General features: G+C 42.9%; 1 protein-coding gene across 2 annotated transcripts; it reads right to left on the bottom strand.

The window, feature by feature from the left end:
- Positions 1 to 943: 943 nt before the first annotated feature.
- Positions 944 to 13,141, bottom strand: RBM17 (RNA binding motif protein 17). 2 transcript variants are annotated; one of them, XM_033058795.1, is made up of 12 exons: positions 13,081 to 13,141; positions 11,773 to 11,913; positions 10,537 to 10,653; positions 9,555 to 9,721; positions 7,597 to 7,694; positions 7,039 to 7,095; positions 5,218 to 5,359; positions 4,141 to 4,292; positions 3,417 to 3,490; positions 3,001 to 3,099; positions 2,613 to 2,685; positions 944 to 2,459 (listed from the first exon to the last, which is right to left on the bottom strand). In XM_033058795.1, the coding sequence occupies exons 2-12, from the start codon at positions 11,893 to 11,895 to the stop codon at positions 2,356 to 2,358; spliced, it is 1,206 nt and encodes a 401-aa protein (XP_032914686.1). In that variant the 5' UTR covers positions 11,896 to 11,913; positions 13,081 to 13,141; the 3' UTR covers positions 944 to 2,355. The 2 variants fall into 2 exon arrangements, with proteins under 2 accessions (XP_032914686.1, XP_032914688.1); XM_033058797.1 differs by having other exon boundaries at positions 7,597 to 7,691.
- Positions 13,142 to 17,169: the final 4,028 nt, after the last annotated feature.

Genomic DNA, 17,169 nt, shown 5'->3' with positions numbered 1-17,169 from the left:
TGAGCCAACACATTGAGAGTGTTGAAGAACAGGGAGAAGGTGCATTTGGAAAAAAATGCTTCCTGCCTAGGAGACAAAGTCTGACCAGAGAGCTCAGTGAGTGTCTGAACCTTTGCTGGTTTCCCCACTTTGCATCACCTGTGTTTGCATCACCTGCTTACACACCTGGCTCCACATGTTTGTACAGCACCCACCACACAGACTGAACTCAGGACATGTAGATCTGCTCCAGGTTTGCTTGCTTCAGTGTCCCCATGGTACAGAAAAACACCTCATTTTATAGCATGAGTATCTTACACAAAATAATAAATGAACAAACCCTCTTCCCTACATTCTCATGGATAAACTTTACTCCTGTCTTCAACCACAATAAGGATTCTCAGAATGAAATGGTTCAAAAGTTGCCAATAAGGCAAATGGAAAACCTCCAAGTTATCAGACTGGAAGCTGGTGCTAAAAAGCAGAACAGCTGGTAAAAGGCACAAAAGCCAGCCTGTGTACCTCAGGAAATGCTTACAGCCTAGTCACTCAAGAGGTTTTTGCTGAAATAAGAGCCATAAATGTTGCTTAAATCTAAGTTCTATTTCAAACTAAGTTCAGCTCACACTCAATCTGTAACCAGCGGTTAAACTTTCTACAGCAGCCACTCAAATTATTTGAGTACTACAAGCAAAGCTATGCTAATTCATACCAGGCTGATCTCTTGTTTTACTACACAGCAGTAAAGGCTCAAAGTCAAAGAGAAAATGAAGAAGAACAAAGGGAGGAACAGAATTTAGATTCTGGTTTTTGCCCCAAGTCCTGTGGTTTTCATGTCAGGCTTGTTCCTCACCTCTGCTGCAGGGAGGGTGGAACAGAGGAAGTGCCAACTCGGGTGCAGAAGTGCCCAACTCTGTGCCTTGCACAATAAAGAGCAGAGAGTAAGGAAGCCACACACAGCAGGTAAAATACCAGTTTTTTTAAAAATTCTGTTTTACAAGCAAATGTTTGTACAGAAGTTGGTGGAATACAAGCAGACAAAATAAGCAAAACACAAGACCCAAGGGTTTGTCACAGAAATCTGCAGCTAAAACTCAACAGAAGGGCAAGAGCTGGAGATATTCACAGCATTGAACTACAGGTATGTCCCCCCTCCCCCCAGTCCATGTGTGTAACAGAAAGAAGACATCCAGCACCAGCTTTCAAACAGCCAAAATGCCCTCAGGGCTCACAGCCACTTCAGTATCTGCACAATTCTGGGTGCAATGGGGCAGAGACAACTGCCACCACTGCAGTCACCTCTTGCCAACTCTTTGTCAAATACTGTTCCCAAACAAAACATAAAATCAGGAGCAGAGAGCTGTGTACTATTTTACATCAAGTTAGAAATAAGAGCAGTAGTGTTTAGCAGATTAGTTTGTTAACTCTTCAGATTTTCATGAGAACTTTCCTCCATGGCCTCCTACTCTGAAAACTTCCACAGGCACTCCTTCCCAAAAGGAAAAGAAAGCCTAACCCTGATGATATTTACCTCAAATACAGAAATATAAACACAAAGAGCAAATGCCAAGTTTGAAATGATTAAATGAAGTTAGTTGCCTATGTGTGAGTTAGAGAAGTGAGATTCTGACAGTTGGCCAGATACAGGAAGGAGTTTCCCTTTTCCCCAGTTAATGACCTGAAATCAGTTATCCCTGGAAATTCCCAGCACAGACTACCCAACAGCACAGAGTTCTTGCTAAGAGTCCATTAAATTCCCTCCTCTTTCCATTTCCCTGGATTAGACATGGATTTTCTTTTGATCTGTGAAGACAGACTCAATCCTTGTTATTTCAGTCTCCATTCTGGCATGGAAGCTTTGTCCTGGAGTCAGGAGAACAAACCAGCTGCAACTGTCCAATGACCCAAATCACTGGTGTGCAGAGATGAGGACTCAGGAGAGCAAGGCTCTAACTCTAGCAAAGACCATCAGGGAGAAGATCATAGCACACAGTCCTTGTCCAAAGCTTCACACTTATTGTGGATCCAGCACAGGGACTCCATGATGAAGCACCAGAACAAAGAAAGCAGGAATACAGACAAAGCATCTCCTCAGCAGTGGGTTTTCAACAGAGCAAAATCATCTGAAAGCTCAAAAACACCAGGATCCCCAGAGCAGAAAGCAGAAATGTGCAATTCAAAACCACACAGACGTGAATCTTACTTTCAAAGGGCTTTATATTACAAAAAAACATAAGTCACAATGAATGTGTAAAATCCATTCAATGAGGCTCGTTTCCAGTCTGCTAGGAAAGCTACTTTTCTCTTCTTTATTCCCAGCCTACTGCTGAAAACGTGATTGCCAAAACAATGACACCTCGAGCTAGATTTTTAAAATCAAACTTGCTCTGCCAGATCCAGCACTCTGAACTTGTCCAGGTTGTAGAAACAAGCCTTCACCACTCTGCCTCCAAAATATCTTCCATTTAGATCCACAACAGCTGGAATTGAAACAAAGAGCAGATCAGCAAGCAGCAACTCAATAAAATAATCATCTCTTTAACTCTTTAACTCAACAGCCTGACCAGTGAGACTGTTTAATCTCTCTACAGAAGTTAACTCTGAGGTTCACAGGACACAATTTAGGATCCTACCTTTGATGGCAGATTCAACCCGTTCAAACTCTAAAAATATTCTTACAGCTTCATCATCAGGGGCACCAGGGATCTAAACAAAACAAAAACCCCAAGCCACAATTAGAACAGTAGCAAGAACATTGTTTTCAATTGCTGTTCTTCACAAAGGCAGTGAAAGAATGAAATAAGAAGATTCCAAAAACACAATACTCAATCATTTTTGCATAGTTGTTACTATTAGATGCTTGTATGTTACAGATACAGAAAATCCAGAATTCCAACACAGAAAAGGACCCTGAGAGATTTTCTATGTATGCCCCTCTTAGGCAGTAAGAGTCCAGCTGTGAGGAATGAGTGCCCAGTTTACTTTCAGAGTAGCCAAAAAGAGAGACAGATTGTCACTCACCTCAAAGATGACACATTTTCCAACCTTGCCATATTTCTCACATTCCTCCTTAGTTTCAACTTCAAGGTCTTCATCCACCTCCCCAGCACCAACCATGTTCTGAAAGTCAAAGAATAAACCCAATTCACTGGATGGAGTCTGTGCAGATCAGATCCTCTGTGAACTGTGACCACAAATACTTTAAAAGTTTAAGAGCTACAGGAGACAGTTCCCTGTCCCTAAGACAAGAGAACTGCACAATTTAAAGCAGTGTTGATTTAAACTCACACCTTGTACCCCAGGAAGTCACATCATTTCTCCAGAACACAAACACCACATGGGTGCAGGCCAGAACCATTTGAATTGTGAAGTTTTGTATCAGGAACAAAGGTTTAAACATTTCAACACCAAGACAGGTTCCCTTACTCCCAACTCACCCTCAGTAAGACCACTTTAGTTGGGCATTTCAGTATCTCAGTCAAGGGGTTGGAATCTGCCTTCTTGCCCGTTTCTGTTTGAAGACAGAACAGTGAATTGTGGAATAATTTTAGATTAAAGCTCAATTAGGGACTTTTATCAGAATATCATTGATCAAACAACGGAATAAAAGCCACAAAATGTAATTTCATAGTGGTGAGGAACACTTATTCACAACTTGTAGCTACCTGGAATGACAGTAAGCAGAAAAATCAATTCCAATGGTTTGAATTAAGCACTAACACTGACAATGTACTACTTCTTTGAGGGAAATAATTTCTAAATTCAGAATTGTATCATAAGAGCTACAAGACTAAAAGCATTCTGACTTCCACCACTTGTGCTCAGAAGCCTGGATGCTGTCTCAAGATCAAACAAGAGCAGGGAAATGAGAGCAATATCAACAGCATGTGACAGGGAAAAAGCCATCAGGGCAGAGCAGGATCAGCCTGGGAAGTGAAGATGCTTCCCCAACACTAAAGGAGGACAACTGATTAGAGGAACGGGAGGATGAGCTAAAAAAATTTATACAGGATCACTTTACAAAAAGATTAAGAAAAATGTAAATTTCCACAAGAACAAATAGGAGTCATTTTTCCAACTCCCACATTTTCAACAAGGACAGATGGTAAATCGAAACCCAGGAGCTTCATTTCTCACACACTTGGTGCAGGACACAATTACCTTTCTCTGTAGATTCACCAACAATGATCTTGCCACCCCTCTTGCTTGTTTTCTCTACTGACAGGGCTGTGCTGAGCCCCTGTTCATGTTTGCCCAGCCCCTGGCCCTCTCTGAAACCATACTTCTGCATGATTTTGTGAGCTACTGTTCCCCTGCAATGAGAAAAAAATCATCAGTTTGTAAAGGTTTCTTCCACAAAACCACTGCATTTCTCCTGAGTGCTCAGATATTCTACCTCCTAAAATCCCCTTACACAGGGGAAGAAAATTCAGGAGCTTCCACAAGTTACATGATTTTTTTCTAGCAAAAGGCTAAAAAGTCTGGTTATGTAATGCTGAAAATTTAAAACACTAAGTCACAGAAGAAAGAGCCAATTGTGTGGTCAAAGTAAGGCAGGTTAGGTCAGATTTTTAGCCCTTCCTTCAACGAAGTGAGGGTTGCATGGTACTGCTAATCAGAGCTGGTAACAAAGCACAAGCTGGTCCAACAATACAAGTTTGGTTATCTTTTTCTGGATAATTAAAAAAACCTCACCAAGCCTAAAAACGAGGTCTCTAAGCTGTTTTTAGCTATAGATTCACCTTCACTTTGTTACCACAGTTAACACGAGCATCATACAAGGTAGGAAAGTAAATGAGCAGATTTGCAGCCACAGCTGCTACATTCATGCAAATACACTCAATGTTTGAAAAAAGCAGAGCTGAAATGATTTGAAATATCAATTTGTTGGTATTTAAGACAACTAAAGATAAAACTGGGAAACAAACCTAGAAGAACTAACACATCACCTGGGTTTTCAAGTACACTCCATTGTTTGGCTTATACAGGCCATAAACACTTTGTGCTGAGTGTGGCTTAAAAACACAGCCTTGAATGCAACCACCTCAGATGTGTTTCCCCCAGTCCTGTCCATCCACATTTTTTCCTGTATCCTGCCAGTTTGGACTCTGTGAACTCAGACTAACCACATACATGCAATGGGTTGTGCTCTTCTCTCCTGACTATTTCAGCTTTTGGTTTCCACCACCTTCCAATGCCTTTTCCCACAAAATATGCAGTAGTCACTCATTTATTTACCCCATGTTGGCAAGGAAGGAGTTGCTGGGTCCTGTGGGGGAACGAGGTCTCTCTGGCTCATCATACACTGGAGGAGGAATTGCTGCTTTGGAAGAAGGTGCCCGAGGTCTTGACTCCTCCTCATATGGGAATGATGCTACAGCTGGAGAAAACAGAGACATGTGGGGTTTTTTTAATAAAATCCTGACAAACTATGAAAAGGACTTCCACAAAATCCAAATCAGAAGAAGGTTTCCTTTGCACATGCTGTTTTAACATCCCCTCACCTCTCTCTCTCTCAGAAACAACATCTGAGTTATTGTGGGTTTTTTTCATTGGATGTAGATTTCCACAGCTCTATAATGCATTTATTATCCTCTTATTAAATGGAGAAGAGGAACATTAAGAGACCACCTGCACTACAAAGAGTTTATGTGGAGGACAAACTCCCATTCATCAGGAACAGAATAATGACAAAAATGGATCAATGCACACAACTCAAGGCCCAAGGACTGTAATAAAAATACACTGCACATCTGCAGAGAAGAGAAACCAGTCTATTAAAAAGAATGAATGCAACTCATCTCACTGGGAATATCTGAACTGCAGCTCTTCCTGGGGATGGAGATGGAGCTGGATATCTCAATCATACTGGTTGGATTATTAAATCACCTTCCATTGACAAGTCAAACAGCAAAATAGAAAAAAAAAAAATCAAACCTACTAGAACACTAGAAAAAAATCACTTTTGAATGGCCTTACAGACTTTTACCAGACTGACTTAATTTTAGAATATTTTCCTCTACAGCAGCTCCTGTATCTTATCAAATGAAAGGTCAGACATGAAGTTGGAGGATATAATATGAGGAAAAATAATGCCTATTTAAACAGCAGATGGACGGGACTTTTGCTACACCAGTATTTTCTTGTTTTCTTCCAGCCTGGATTTGAGCATCAAGCAAGAAGCCATACAAACGTTTCTTTGTGGGACCATGTCACATTTTAAAAGCTCTCCCCTTATGGATATTTCTGCTATTTCCAGCTTATATTTACTTTTCCTTGACACTGATCAATTGCTCTTAATTAATTACTCTAAACAACGTCTTTCTGTTTTGAATGTTTACACATGTCAAATGCTTTCACTGTATCATGCACTTAAGCTTTGAGGTATTTTTTACATTTTAATCCTCTCATAAATACAATGAGGACTCTCAAAGAAAAGCTTGTGTGCATAAGATTTTTTCTTATTATTATTTTCCTAAAGTAGACAACACACTGGTAATTATTTTAAATCTTAACATTTCCAACAGTTAGATATGAAAAAAGAAAGGGGATGGTTTTGTTCCCATAGCAGGATGGTGCCATCTTGTGGACAATTGAGATACTCACACCACCTCACAAATCTCTTCAGCTAAACTGCATCCCTGAAAAACTTAAAACATTCTGTTTCTAATGCCTAACTCCTTAAGAAAAGATATTCACTAAGTACCTCCTCAAGGAAAGAGCAATGGAAAAATTCTCTCTCCACCCTGTGGAGGTTTCTAGTCTCCCCAGAGAAAACATTTCTTCTTTCATATCAGAAGTGAGTAGTTGCACATGGCTGGAAGAGCCCAGTTTGCCAAGCCACTTGTTCAGCAATGCAGAAAGATTTCTTCAGAACACAGATGTGAAGCAGGGCAGCATCACAGGTGCCCCACAGCCTCCTCCCATGAACAAAAAACTTGCTCATGTCCTGCTGCTACAAAGACTCCCATGGGAAAAGCAGGAGGACTAAACCAAATAAAAAGTTGAGTAAGAAATTAACACTGCTGTGTTTGGAGAAGAGGATTTTGGAGTACTCACGTTCTTTGTCCTTCTCCACCAGAGAAGTGGGTGGTGCAATGGCAGCTCCTCCCATACCTGTGAGCAAAATTGAACACAACACATTTGGAGGATATCACAAAAGACCTGAATTATTTATTGTAACTTTGTTGCTGAAAGAGAATAAAGACTAATTTTGTTTATGAAAAGACATATTTCTGATCCACATCACTTGACAAGCTCTAAGGGCACTGATGTAACAAATGCAGGAATGAAAAGTTGCAATAGTGAAAATTCAGTGATGTCTCACCCCTTGCATAGAATCTACATCATGCAGGAACTTACAACAGGTATCTACAAACTAAGGTTGAACAGAGGTAGTTCCACAAGTAATTTGGCTGCCATCTGCCTCCATGGAAAAATACCAGGCTTCTCCATTATATTATGTGATAATAAAATGCCAGATTTATTCTAAAGGCTCAGAATTAACAGTGTACTCATGTGAGGACACAGAAATATAGAATCCATGAAATAAGACTGTGAATTCCTCTCTCTTTTTTTCTCCTCTTTCCACACCAGGAACATAAGCAGCTCCCTTACTTCTTTTCCGTCTCTCCCTTTCATAATCTTCATCTTCATCAGAATCTGGATCCGGTCGTCTGGAAAACCCGCTGGCCTCATGTCTGTCTTTACGCCTTCTAGGAGACACAGCAAGTTAGGATGAGAAACCATGGAAGTCAACTCTTTGTTTTAATTCATGATCCCACCTCTGCAGGCTGAATTATTCTGCTCCATCCAACTGGCATTTAACATGTTTCCCATAAAAGTGCAAGTTAACACCTTCACCACTTGATTCTTTGCTTTTACCCTCGTGGGGCATTTTTGGTAAAACAGAAGGTGGATCTAAACCAAGATAATTTTCCTCTTGCAAGTCAGCTAAGAAGAATGGAGGAAGCACCTGAATAAATCCTGTCCAAACAGACCACAGGGACTGAATGATTACTGTGGATCAGGTGTTGGATGGAACAGAGAACAAGGTAACAAACATTATTTAATCAATCACTCTGCTTGGACAAAGTCCTTTTTATATTTCCCATCACAGGCTATACAGAGTAATATAATTTACTCAATAAAAAAATATCCTCATGCTTAAACATCAGATTGTTGAGAAGCTTGCTTGGCAAATAAAATAAGATTCAGGAATAACTTCTAATGTGAAGTAAGGAATGCTTCAAGATTTGTTAGCACTTCTGCTGTTATCTGATGTGATCAAGAGATTACTCATTTTAATACAACAGAAAGGAAAAGAACTTTCCCTCAAAAGTTAAGAGCACCACCTGGTGCACAAATCAGATCTTTTTCCTAGCACAGCCACCAAAACTGTGCTAAAGGATGATAAAAAACAGCTCTACTGTGGAACCACTTTCTGAATCTCTGACTGTGAAATCAGAACAAATCTACGGCCTGTACTCCAAAGCACACATCTGACGCACATTTGGCTGAGACTGTTTCCCCAGTTTGACATCAGAATTTATTATGCAATTTTCACCTCTTTTCTCTAATGTCTAAATGTATAAAGACTCTTGGCCCACACACAAGTACAAATAGAACCAAAGAGCAGTCAGTGCTGAAACTGTGGGAATGACATCCCAGATTTCTGAGGTGCTGCATGCCAGTAGGGCAGAGCCTGAGGCATTCCTTCTCCATCAAAACATATAACCAAGAGAAGATAGAGAAGACCCAGTAACTACAGAAATTAATTTTCACAATCTAAACAGGGCAGCAGAACTGTAATTCCAGACTTCAGATGATTCATTCTGTAATGAAGATGGTTTATTCACTTCACTTGAAATGAGCAAATGTAATCTTCTGCCTGGTTGGCAGACATTTTATCATTTATAATAATCAGATATTGAATCTGCATTTAACTTCCTCAATAGGATTACAGAGATTTCTTATTTCAGGGAAAGGGCAATAAAAATAAAATAGTATTTTCTTTTGCCCAGAGGCAATAGATTAATAAAAACATAATTAACTTAATTAAATTACTGATTGCAGAGGATTTAAAAAGGAAATGCAACTATGCCTCTCAAAGGCTGTGCTAGCTACGTTTAAAACTTAATGCATTCATAGATGAGTATGTAGTTTTAGAAGCAGAAAAGATGGTTCATCCTTGAGTGTGGAAAAGGTTTTTCTGTAGTCAGGTGACACTGATATCAAACACTCTGAAACACCTGCGAGGTCAAAGTCTGATAACAATCATGAAGTACCCAAATATTGCTGCTATTATTGAAACAAAGTAAATTCAGACCCTTTGATAAGGGCCTTTCAGCTGAAGAGACTGCAAAGCTGATAATTCTTACTGTTTTTGCACTGTTAGGTGATTTTTACCAAGAGCATTAAAACATATGCAAAACACTGCACTTGCTTCTACAAGCATGCAGTATCCACAAAACCTCTAAGAACTTCCATGAAAACAGAGAGATAAAATTAAACAAACTGACATGTCTATTCTTAAGATAAGAGTCAATGTGTCAAGTACTTAAACAAAGCCTTACTTTTCTCTCTCTTCAATCTCCTTTTGCCTCTCCAGCTCCCGCTGTCGCTGCCGTTCCTCTCTCTGACGTTTCACCACCTTCTCGTAGTCATTTGGGAACATGGGATCATACTCATCTGCCAGGGGAATCAGCACATCTCCTGCAGAAAAACCACTAGGGACAGGATCCTGAAAAAAAAAAAAAATTTTTTTCTTTAGCTCAGATCTGAAAACAACACCCAGTTGCAAATCAAAAATTTAACACTTTGGTAATGTCAGGTAATATCCTAATCCCACTGGTGCCAGAAGAAACTTGGTTTTATTTAGAACTAACATTTCATCCAGTCTCTCATTACAGAAAATTTTCCCATGAAGAAAGAACCACCCCCTCCCCTTGCAAAATGCAAAGCAGCAGCAAATCAGCATGGCCAGGAATTTTTCAAACCCCATGAATGCATTACTGGAGGCTTTACGGCATCTTGCTGCTGCAACCATCTGCCAGGGTCCTCCCACACAATCTCATCAGCTGCTGTTGATATAATACCAACAGAGGCACACAGACTGTTCTCCTCTAATCTGAAAGAACCATTTCAGAACTTTTTCTTTGAGAAAGCTGCAGGGACAGAGTTTCTCTTGATTCCTTACCATGAAAAATCAATTTAAAAGGTTAGGTGGCTCCTCTTTTATTTTCAGTTGATTGTTATACAGGTCCAGTTCCAACACTGATGCAATCACAGTTATAGTCATTATTTAGCTGCCCAAATTGCTGTCTTGCCAAGTATTTTGAAGCTGTCCAGGATTCTAAGAACACTGTTTTGTAACTGCACATTAACTGTGGTAATTCCATGCTGTACCACATGGAAGTCTGAAGTTGAAATGTTTGTTAAAGAACTCTCAGCAGAGGAAGACATTCTCAGAAAATAATCACTTTTTTGACCACTGGGAGAACAATTGACTTCCCAGACGTTTGTTAACAGCTGCACTTTCAGCTGCTCTGCTCTTACCTTCAGCCCAGCTGCTACATGAGGGGGTGTGTCCACAATCTGTCTCTCATCAGAAGAGCTGCCTCGTTTCAGGTCAATCACTGGAGCAAGGACTGTGGTTTGTTTTGTTCTCTGACTCTGCAAAAATCATCAAAACATACAATGTCTAGAAAACATAAAGCAGTTTTCTAAAAATCAGCTTACTTGATATACTTTGCAGTGGTAAGTGAATGGTCCTAGGTTTTGACCAGGATCAGAAACACACATTAAAAATTCACCCAATCAATTCAGGTGAGTTTGACCCAAGTTAGCTTCTAAAAAACTCAGAATTATTCCAAAAACCTACTGTTCTTCCCATTTATCACCAGATAAAATATTTTAATCTCTTCTGAACTCTTGAGTTTTCTAATTCCATCCTATTATTCTGTTAGGCTAAGGATACACTACACATCAGTTACATGGACAAAGAATACAGCTAATACAGCAGTCAGTAAATTTTATCCATGCAGTCTGTACCAATTATCAACTAAATCCTGCCCTCAATTTCAGCAGCACAAATCAGGAGTAACTCCAGTGAAAAAACATGCTGTGGCTACTTAAGTATCTGGCATCAGTGCTACTGCTGCTTCTTTTAATTAAGCAGTCTCACTACAGAACCTACACAGCCCAAAGAGCACCTGTGCTCTGCCTGAACCAAAATATCAACACTGATCAAAGAAAAAGGGTGAAAGAAAAAGCAGCAGCAATAAAAAGAGAAAATGGCTCTGTCACAGTCTAATAAGAATCAGCTTGCACTCCTCCCTTTCATCTACTCTGGAAATACTTGTTGTAAAAATTTCTAATACATAATGATTTGCACCAAGAGCCTTTTAAATAACAACCATAAAATGATGTAAACATGTAAATAATCAATCACAGTGTGACTCCCTATTTACATTTTAAAAATATTTCTAAAGCTGAATCTTATTATCTTTAAAGCTAAACTTGAAGATCAGCTTTTGGCTCTGCTGTTAATAGCTCAGAGGTTTGCAGTAGATACTTCAGTGCTTTCTTCAGTTTTAATTTTGCAATATTCCCTCTAAGACACATCAAGAAAAATACCTTTTTCCCCTTCAGCTTTTCCAGGCTCTTTGCAACAAACTCACGGACAAATGTCAGCAAGATTACCCCGAATCAGAATTCTGAGGTCACAAACACAGCGCACTGAACACAAAAGAAGTCTGAAAAACAGAATGCAAAACCACAAAAGGACTGTACCTTTGCTTGTGTGAGAGCTGCTTTCTTCACCTGCAACTGAGACTGCAGCAGTTTGAAATTCTTGGACCAGCCTTCAGTTTTGGAGTCGCTGGTCTCAACCCCCAAGTCATCGTAAAGTGACATTTTCTCTTCAATTTAAAACTGAAAGACAAAAGAAAAAAAACCCCTCCAAATCACACCACCAATCTATTTGCAGGTTATTTGCTAATAGTTTGCACATATGGGTACACCACCTCTTATTTCATTTTTTCTAGAGCCAGAGAAAATTGACCTTTTTCTGGCTAATGGTAAATACACATAACTAGAACAAAGCTGTACAAATGTAACAGTTTGAAAGGTATTAATTAATTTAAAGGTATTAATTAATTTAATCCTGCAGTGGAATATGAACAATTAGAGCTCAATAGCAAAGAGTTTACTGCAAAAAGAAAAATGAGGTTTTGAGGATTATTAAACATCTGGCCTCAGGATGAAACACTGCAGGGGTTATAAAGGCACAGATTCACAGGATGAGGACAGCATGTTGTGGGAATTCCCACCTGCCACAGAGCAGCGGGATTTTGGCAGCAGGAGTGATGTTATCCATGGTATGCACTGGGGAATCACAGAATCAACCAAGTCGGAAAAGACCTCTGGGATCGAGTCCAACCTGTGACCGATCCCCACCTTGTAACCCAGAGCACTCAGTGCCACATCCAGTGTTCTCTTGGACACTTCTAGGGATGGGGACTTCGCCACCTCCCTGGGCATTCTGTTCCAACATTTAACCACCCTCTCTGATAAGAAATTCTTCCCAGCCTGAACCTCCCCTGGTGCAGCTTGATGCCATTTCCTATTGTCCTGTCACTTGTTATCTGTGAGCAGAGCCGGACCCCCACTCGGCTGCCCCCTCCTCAGGGAGTTGTGCAGAGCCAGAAGGTCACCCCTGAGCCTCCTTTTCTCCAGCCAGTCCTCCTCAGACTTGTGCTCCACACCCTTCCCCAGCTGTGCTGCCCTTCCGTGAACAACGCATGGATGGATGCACGGATGAATGCACGGAGGGCGCTGTCACTGAGGGGAAGGGACGAGGGAGCAAGGCACAGGGGCTGTCCCCACGACAAAAAAACAGGGTGGGCTGCAACCTCCGTCGCTCTGGGAACAGAGAAGGCGAAGCAGGCCCTGACGCCCCCCCTACCTTGCACACAGGCCCGGACCCCTCGGAGGAGCCGCTGAGCGTGGCACACCCGCCCTGCCCTGCCTCCCCACACCCCGCGGGTCCCGGAGCCGCCTCCCCACACGGCCGGGGCCAGGCCCGAAGCCGCCACTCACCCGTCCCGGCGCCGCCGCCGCCATGAGCCGGCGCTGAGCACGCCGGGAAGGGCCGCGCCTGCGCACTGCGCTCCGCGCCACCGCCGCGCCAGCGCCCCCCGGCGGCGGGAGGAGGGAGCGACACCGCCGCCATGTCCGCCCCTCACAGCCTCCCCTGTGCGGACCAGTCAGGACTGTTGAGGGCGGTACGGCGGCGCTGCCATTGCCACTCCGCACAGCCAGCGCAGTACGGAGCGGGAGGGTGGCACAGCACCGCTGCCATTCCCACCCCTCAGAGCCAACTCCGTACGGACCGGGAGGGCGGTACGGCACCGCCGCCATTCCCACCCCTCACAGCCAACTCCGTACGGACTGTGAGGGAGGCACAGCACCGCTGCCATTGCCACCCCTCAGAGCCAGCCCCGTACGGACCGGGAGGAACCGTGAGGGCGGCACGGCACCGCCGCCCTTCCCACCCCTCACAGCCAGCCCAATATGGACCGGGAGGGACTGGGAGGGAGGCACAGCACCGCTGCCATTGCCATCTCTCACAGCCAGCGCAGTACGGACCGTGAGGGACCGGGAGGGCGGCACGGCATCGCCGCCATTGTCGTCCCTCACAGCCAGCCCAATATGGACCAGGAGGAACTGTGAGGGCGGCACGGCATCGCCGCCATTGTCGTCCCTCACAGCCAGCGCAGTACGGACCGGGAGGGCGGTATGGTACCGCTGCTATTGCCACCCCTCACAGCCAGCCCAGTATGGACCAGGAGGAACAGAGAGGGCGGCACGGCACCGCTGCCATTGCCATCCCTCACAGCCGGTCCAGTACGGACCAGTCGGAGCCGAGAGGGTGGCACGGCAGCTCCCGGAGGCCGGGAGGGAGTGATTGGAATGTTGCTGCCGCCGCCTCAGCTGCCCTCCCAGTGGGGAAGCTGCCACCCCGCAGAATAAGAAGCCCAGGGTCCTTCGGGTTGTCGCAGCGCACGTCGAGTGTAATCTGCGCTCGGAGCTTTGATTTAATCATGGAATCCCTGAACACGGAGAGCGTCCGAAGGAGTCCGCGGAGATGGGGAGGGTCTGGAGGGGAAGCTCTGGGTAGTTGGGTTGTTCTGCGGGAGAAGAGGAGGCTGAGAGAGGATCTCAGTGGAGTCTTCATCCTCCCGAGGGCAGGGGGACAGGCACTGATCTCTGTGGTGACAGTGACAGGAACCGAGGGCAGGGCTGTATTTATGCCCTTCACTATTTGATGATGCAAATGAACATGCAAGACCGTCTGCAAAGCCAGACACAACCTCCAGCCCTGAAGCAGATACATCTGGCAACTCAACCTCAAAATATTACAAACACTATCTCTGTATTAATCAGAAAGGTTTTATCTCCAGCATTGCTTCCGACTGTGCTGGTGTGCAGTTTATTTCCCCGTGGTTAGCTGAAAAAATAAATAAAATAAAGCTACTACTTCCTCTTCTACTTACACTGCTTTCTATTAACCCAAGCTTTCTAAGCACATTTACAGATATGTCTATTTTCATAATGACAGCGAATGCTTCTTAAATATAAGAAGAAATTATATTCACTTTATTTATAGAGGATCTCCCAATCATCTTCCTATGGTTTCTTGCTTTAGCAGTGCCTGCATTTTTTAAAGGAAGGATTGATAAAATTCACATGTCTATAACCTTGTGAAAGAAAAAGAAATCAGCAAGGCACTACTTTAATAACGACCCCACTGAGAAAAGAACTATGTATCCTATGTTAAAGGAAGGAATCAAATAATTAATTGTATCAAAAGGTATTGAGAGAAATCCCTGTGGATTGAAATGTCACAGAGCAATATCACAGCATGACAGCCACCAGGAGAAACTCAAAGGAGATTAGAGTGTGCAAAGGTGGAAAACACGAGAGCAACGGGAGATTCCATTTCCTTCTCAGAACAAGTCATAGCAGGGTGGGTAAATGTTGAATTATCAGAACTGTAAATAATTACCTATTTAAAACCATGAATCAGAAGACTCACAAGAAAAGAAGCAGCTCTTGGTTAAGTCTGGAAAGTGCGTTAGGCATAGATCAAAACCAATCCATCACTGTTTGTAATAATAGCCGCAAAATGTTTGTACACACCCCTTTAGGAGCAAAGGAGCCAAGAAAAGCCTCCTCATTAAATTTAGAGAGGCTGCAGGCAGATAAAGAAACCTCACCCTGCTGCCCAGGTCCCAGACAGACTGGAAATGGAGGAGAAATATGTGAGGTCATCCCCGGTACACATCTTGAAGGTGGGTGAGTTGTGGTTGAAATCTCCTTTTCAGCTACATCTGCAGAGGTGAGGGAGCACTGGCCAGCTCTGTGCTTCCTACAAACCTTCACAGATGTTCAAGTCTGATTTTCCAGTTATTTTTTCCCCCATTCATGTTTTAAACCTTTCCATATTGGTGCTTTTCCTCTTGAGTCCCACTCATGACTACTGTGTCACCAGTTCTACCTCTGTACCTGCCTTTCTAATCTCATGTGGCTCTGTCTTTACATTTTCTTGCACCTGTTTTCTCCCAGCTTCACAATTGTCTCATCATTTTGAGATGAGTTTGATGCAGCTGGGTCTCCTGAATGAGGAGAGGATTATGGAGATGGAATTAACCACAGGGAGGTCCATAAAGCTGTGAATAAACTGATTTTCCCACTGCAAGAGCCACCAGCCTAGATTGGAACCCCTCATTGTACCAACAGGCCACCTGGAAAAGGTGAACAGCCAAAGTGGTGAAATCTGTTGCAAATCCCAACTTTTTCAGAGTAATCAGCCAAAAACTGGAAGCAAGAAGTTGTAAAAGGATGGAATGGTACTGGCTGGGTGATGAGATGACAGATGGAACTCAGTGTTAATGAATGCAAAGCAATGCACACAAGAGAAAATAGCACTAACAAAACACGCAACGGCAGCTCTGAATCAGCTGCTTCCATTAAGGAACGAGATGCTGCATTCATTGTGGATAATTTTCCAGAAATGCCTGCTCAGGGAAGGAAGGAAGCAGGAAAGCAAACAGGCTGCTGGGAAGCATTAAAATCTTAAAAAAGGAGAAAGTATCCTCATAAATCCAGCACACAGATGCATGTTTGAGTGGCCACCTGCATTCTTGGGTATCTCATCCTCTCCAAGAAGCAGCAGTGAAATAAAAAACCTAATGTAAACCTAATAACCTGACCTAAAACCAACCAGATGTGTTGGGTGAAAAGAGGCAGCTGAAGGGGACCCTGGAAGCATCAAGCACCCAAAATGCTCTAGAAAAAGGTAAATAGGGAGTTCTCATTTTTCTCTAAGAGAGTGTAAAATAAAACACTGCTGGGAGGAGTGGGGAAAGCAGCCTATAAATGTCTCATTTATGTCTCATTTCCCTAAAGCATTGATAGCAGCTTTTGTTGGATGTGGATGATTTGTTTTGTTACACATCTCTGAGGATGAGGGCTGCTAATATGCCAGAGTGGCATTAGAGGGCAGTGCATGGCAACCTAGCTGGAGCTTTTTGGGGTGGCTCTGAGAAACCACCCTTCAGAACCTCTGAGGATCAGGACAACAGAGCAGCTCCCACTCACACGGGTGGGAAATGGTGGGGATCAGCATGTGGCACTAAAGCAAAACGTGAGGGCTGATCAGAGCAGTGCCAACCGGCTCAAAAAGTAGTTAAATCCCATTAAATGGTGGTTTCCAGCCAAAGGTGGAGATGCCAAAAAACCAACCCTGCTGCACACCACACTTTTTGTTGTGACCCTGGCAGAACCTCCAAACCTTTCTGGATTTGATTTTCTTTTTTTTTTTTTTTTTTGACCCCAGAAAATGCTTGCTGTTGTCCTCCCAGTGATCTTCATCTGTACCCACAGGGCAAAATGAAATATAAAGAGGACAGTCCCAGTGGAAAATTTGTCCTGGCTTGGGAAGATCAGCTTGGGTTTGCTGCCTTAAAAAAAAAAAAACCAAACCAAAAAACCGAACTTCAAGGAGTAGCAACCTGAAGGAGTTGAAAATGGTTAGAAGGGCATTTGAAATATTTTTTTTTCTTCTAAGGGAAAGAACAGCTGAAAATGTGACTGTGAAGGCAGTGAAGGAAACAGTACCTTTTG

The sequence above is a fragment of the Catharus ustulatus genome, chromosome 4, assembly GCF_009819885.2.
Source record: "Catharus ustulatus isolate bCatUst1 chromosome 4, bCatUst1.pri.v2, whole genome shotgun sequence".
Classification (NCBI taxonomy): domain Eukaryota; kingdom Metazoa; phylum Chordata; class Aves; order Passeriformes; family Turdidae; genus Catharus; species Catharus ustulatus.
The sequence above is the reverse complement of the archived record's forward strand: the minus strand, read 5'-3'. Positions and strand labels throughout refer to the sequence as shown.

Excerpts from the sequence above, each read along its gene's own strand:
- RBM17 (XM_033058795.1), bottom strand. The coding sequence starts at position 11,895 with ATGTCACTTTACGATGACTTGGGGGTTGAGACCAGCGACTCCAAAACT. Across the intron at positions 5,360-7,038 it reads GGTGGAGAAGGACAAAGAAC|CTGTAGCATCATTCCCATAT; the intron begins GTGAGTACTCCA and ends TGTTTTCTCCAG. Across the intron at positions 2,686-3,000 it reads GAAAATGTGTCATCTTTGAG|ATCCCTGGTGCCCCTGATGA; the intron begins GTGAGTGACAAT and ends TGTTTTGTTTAG.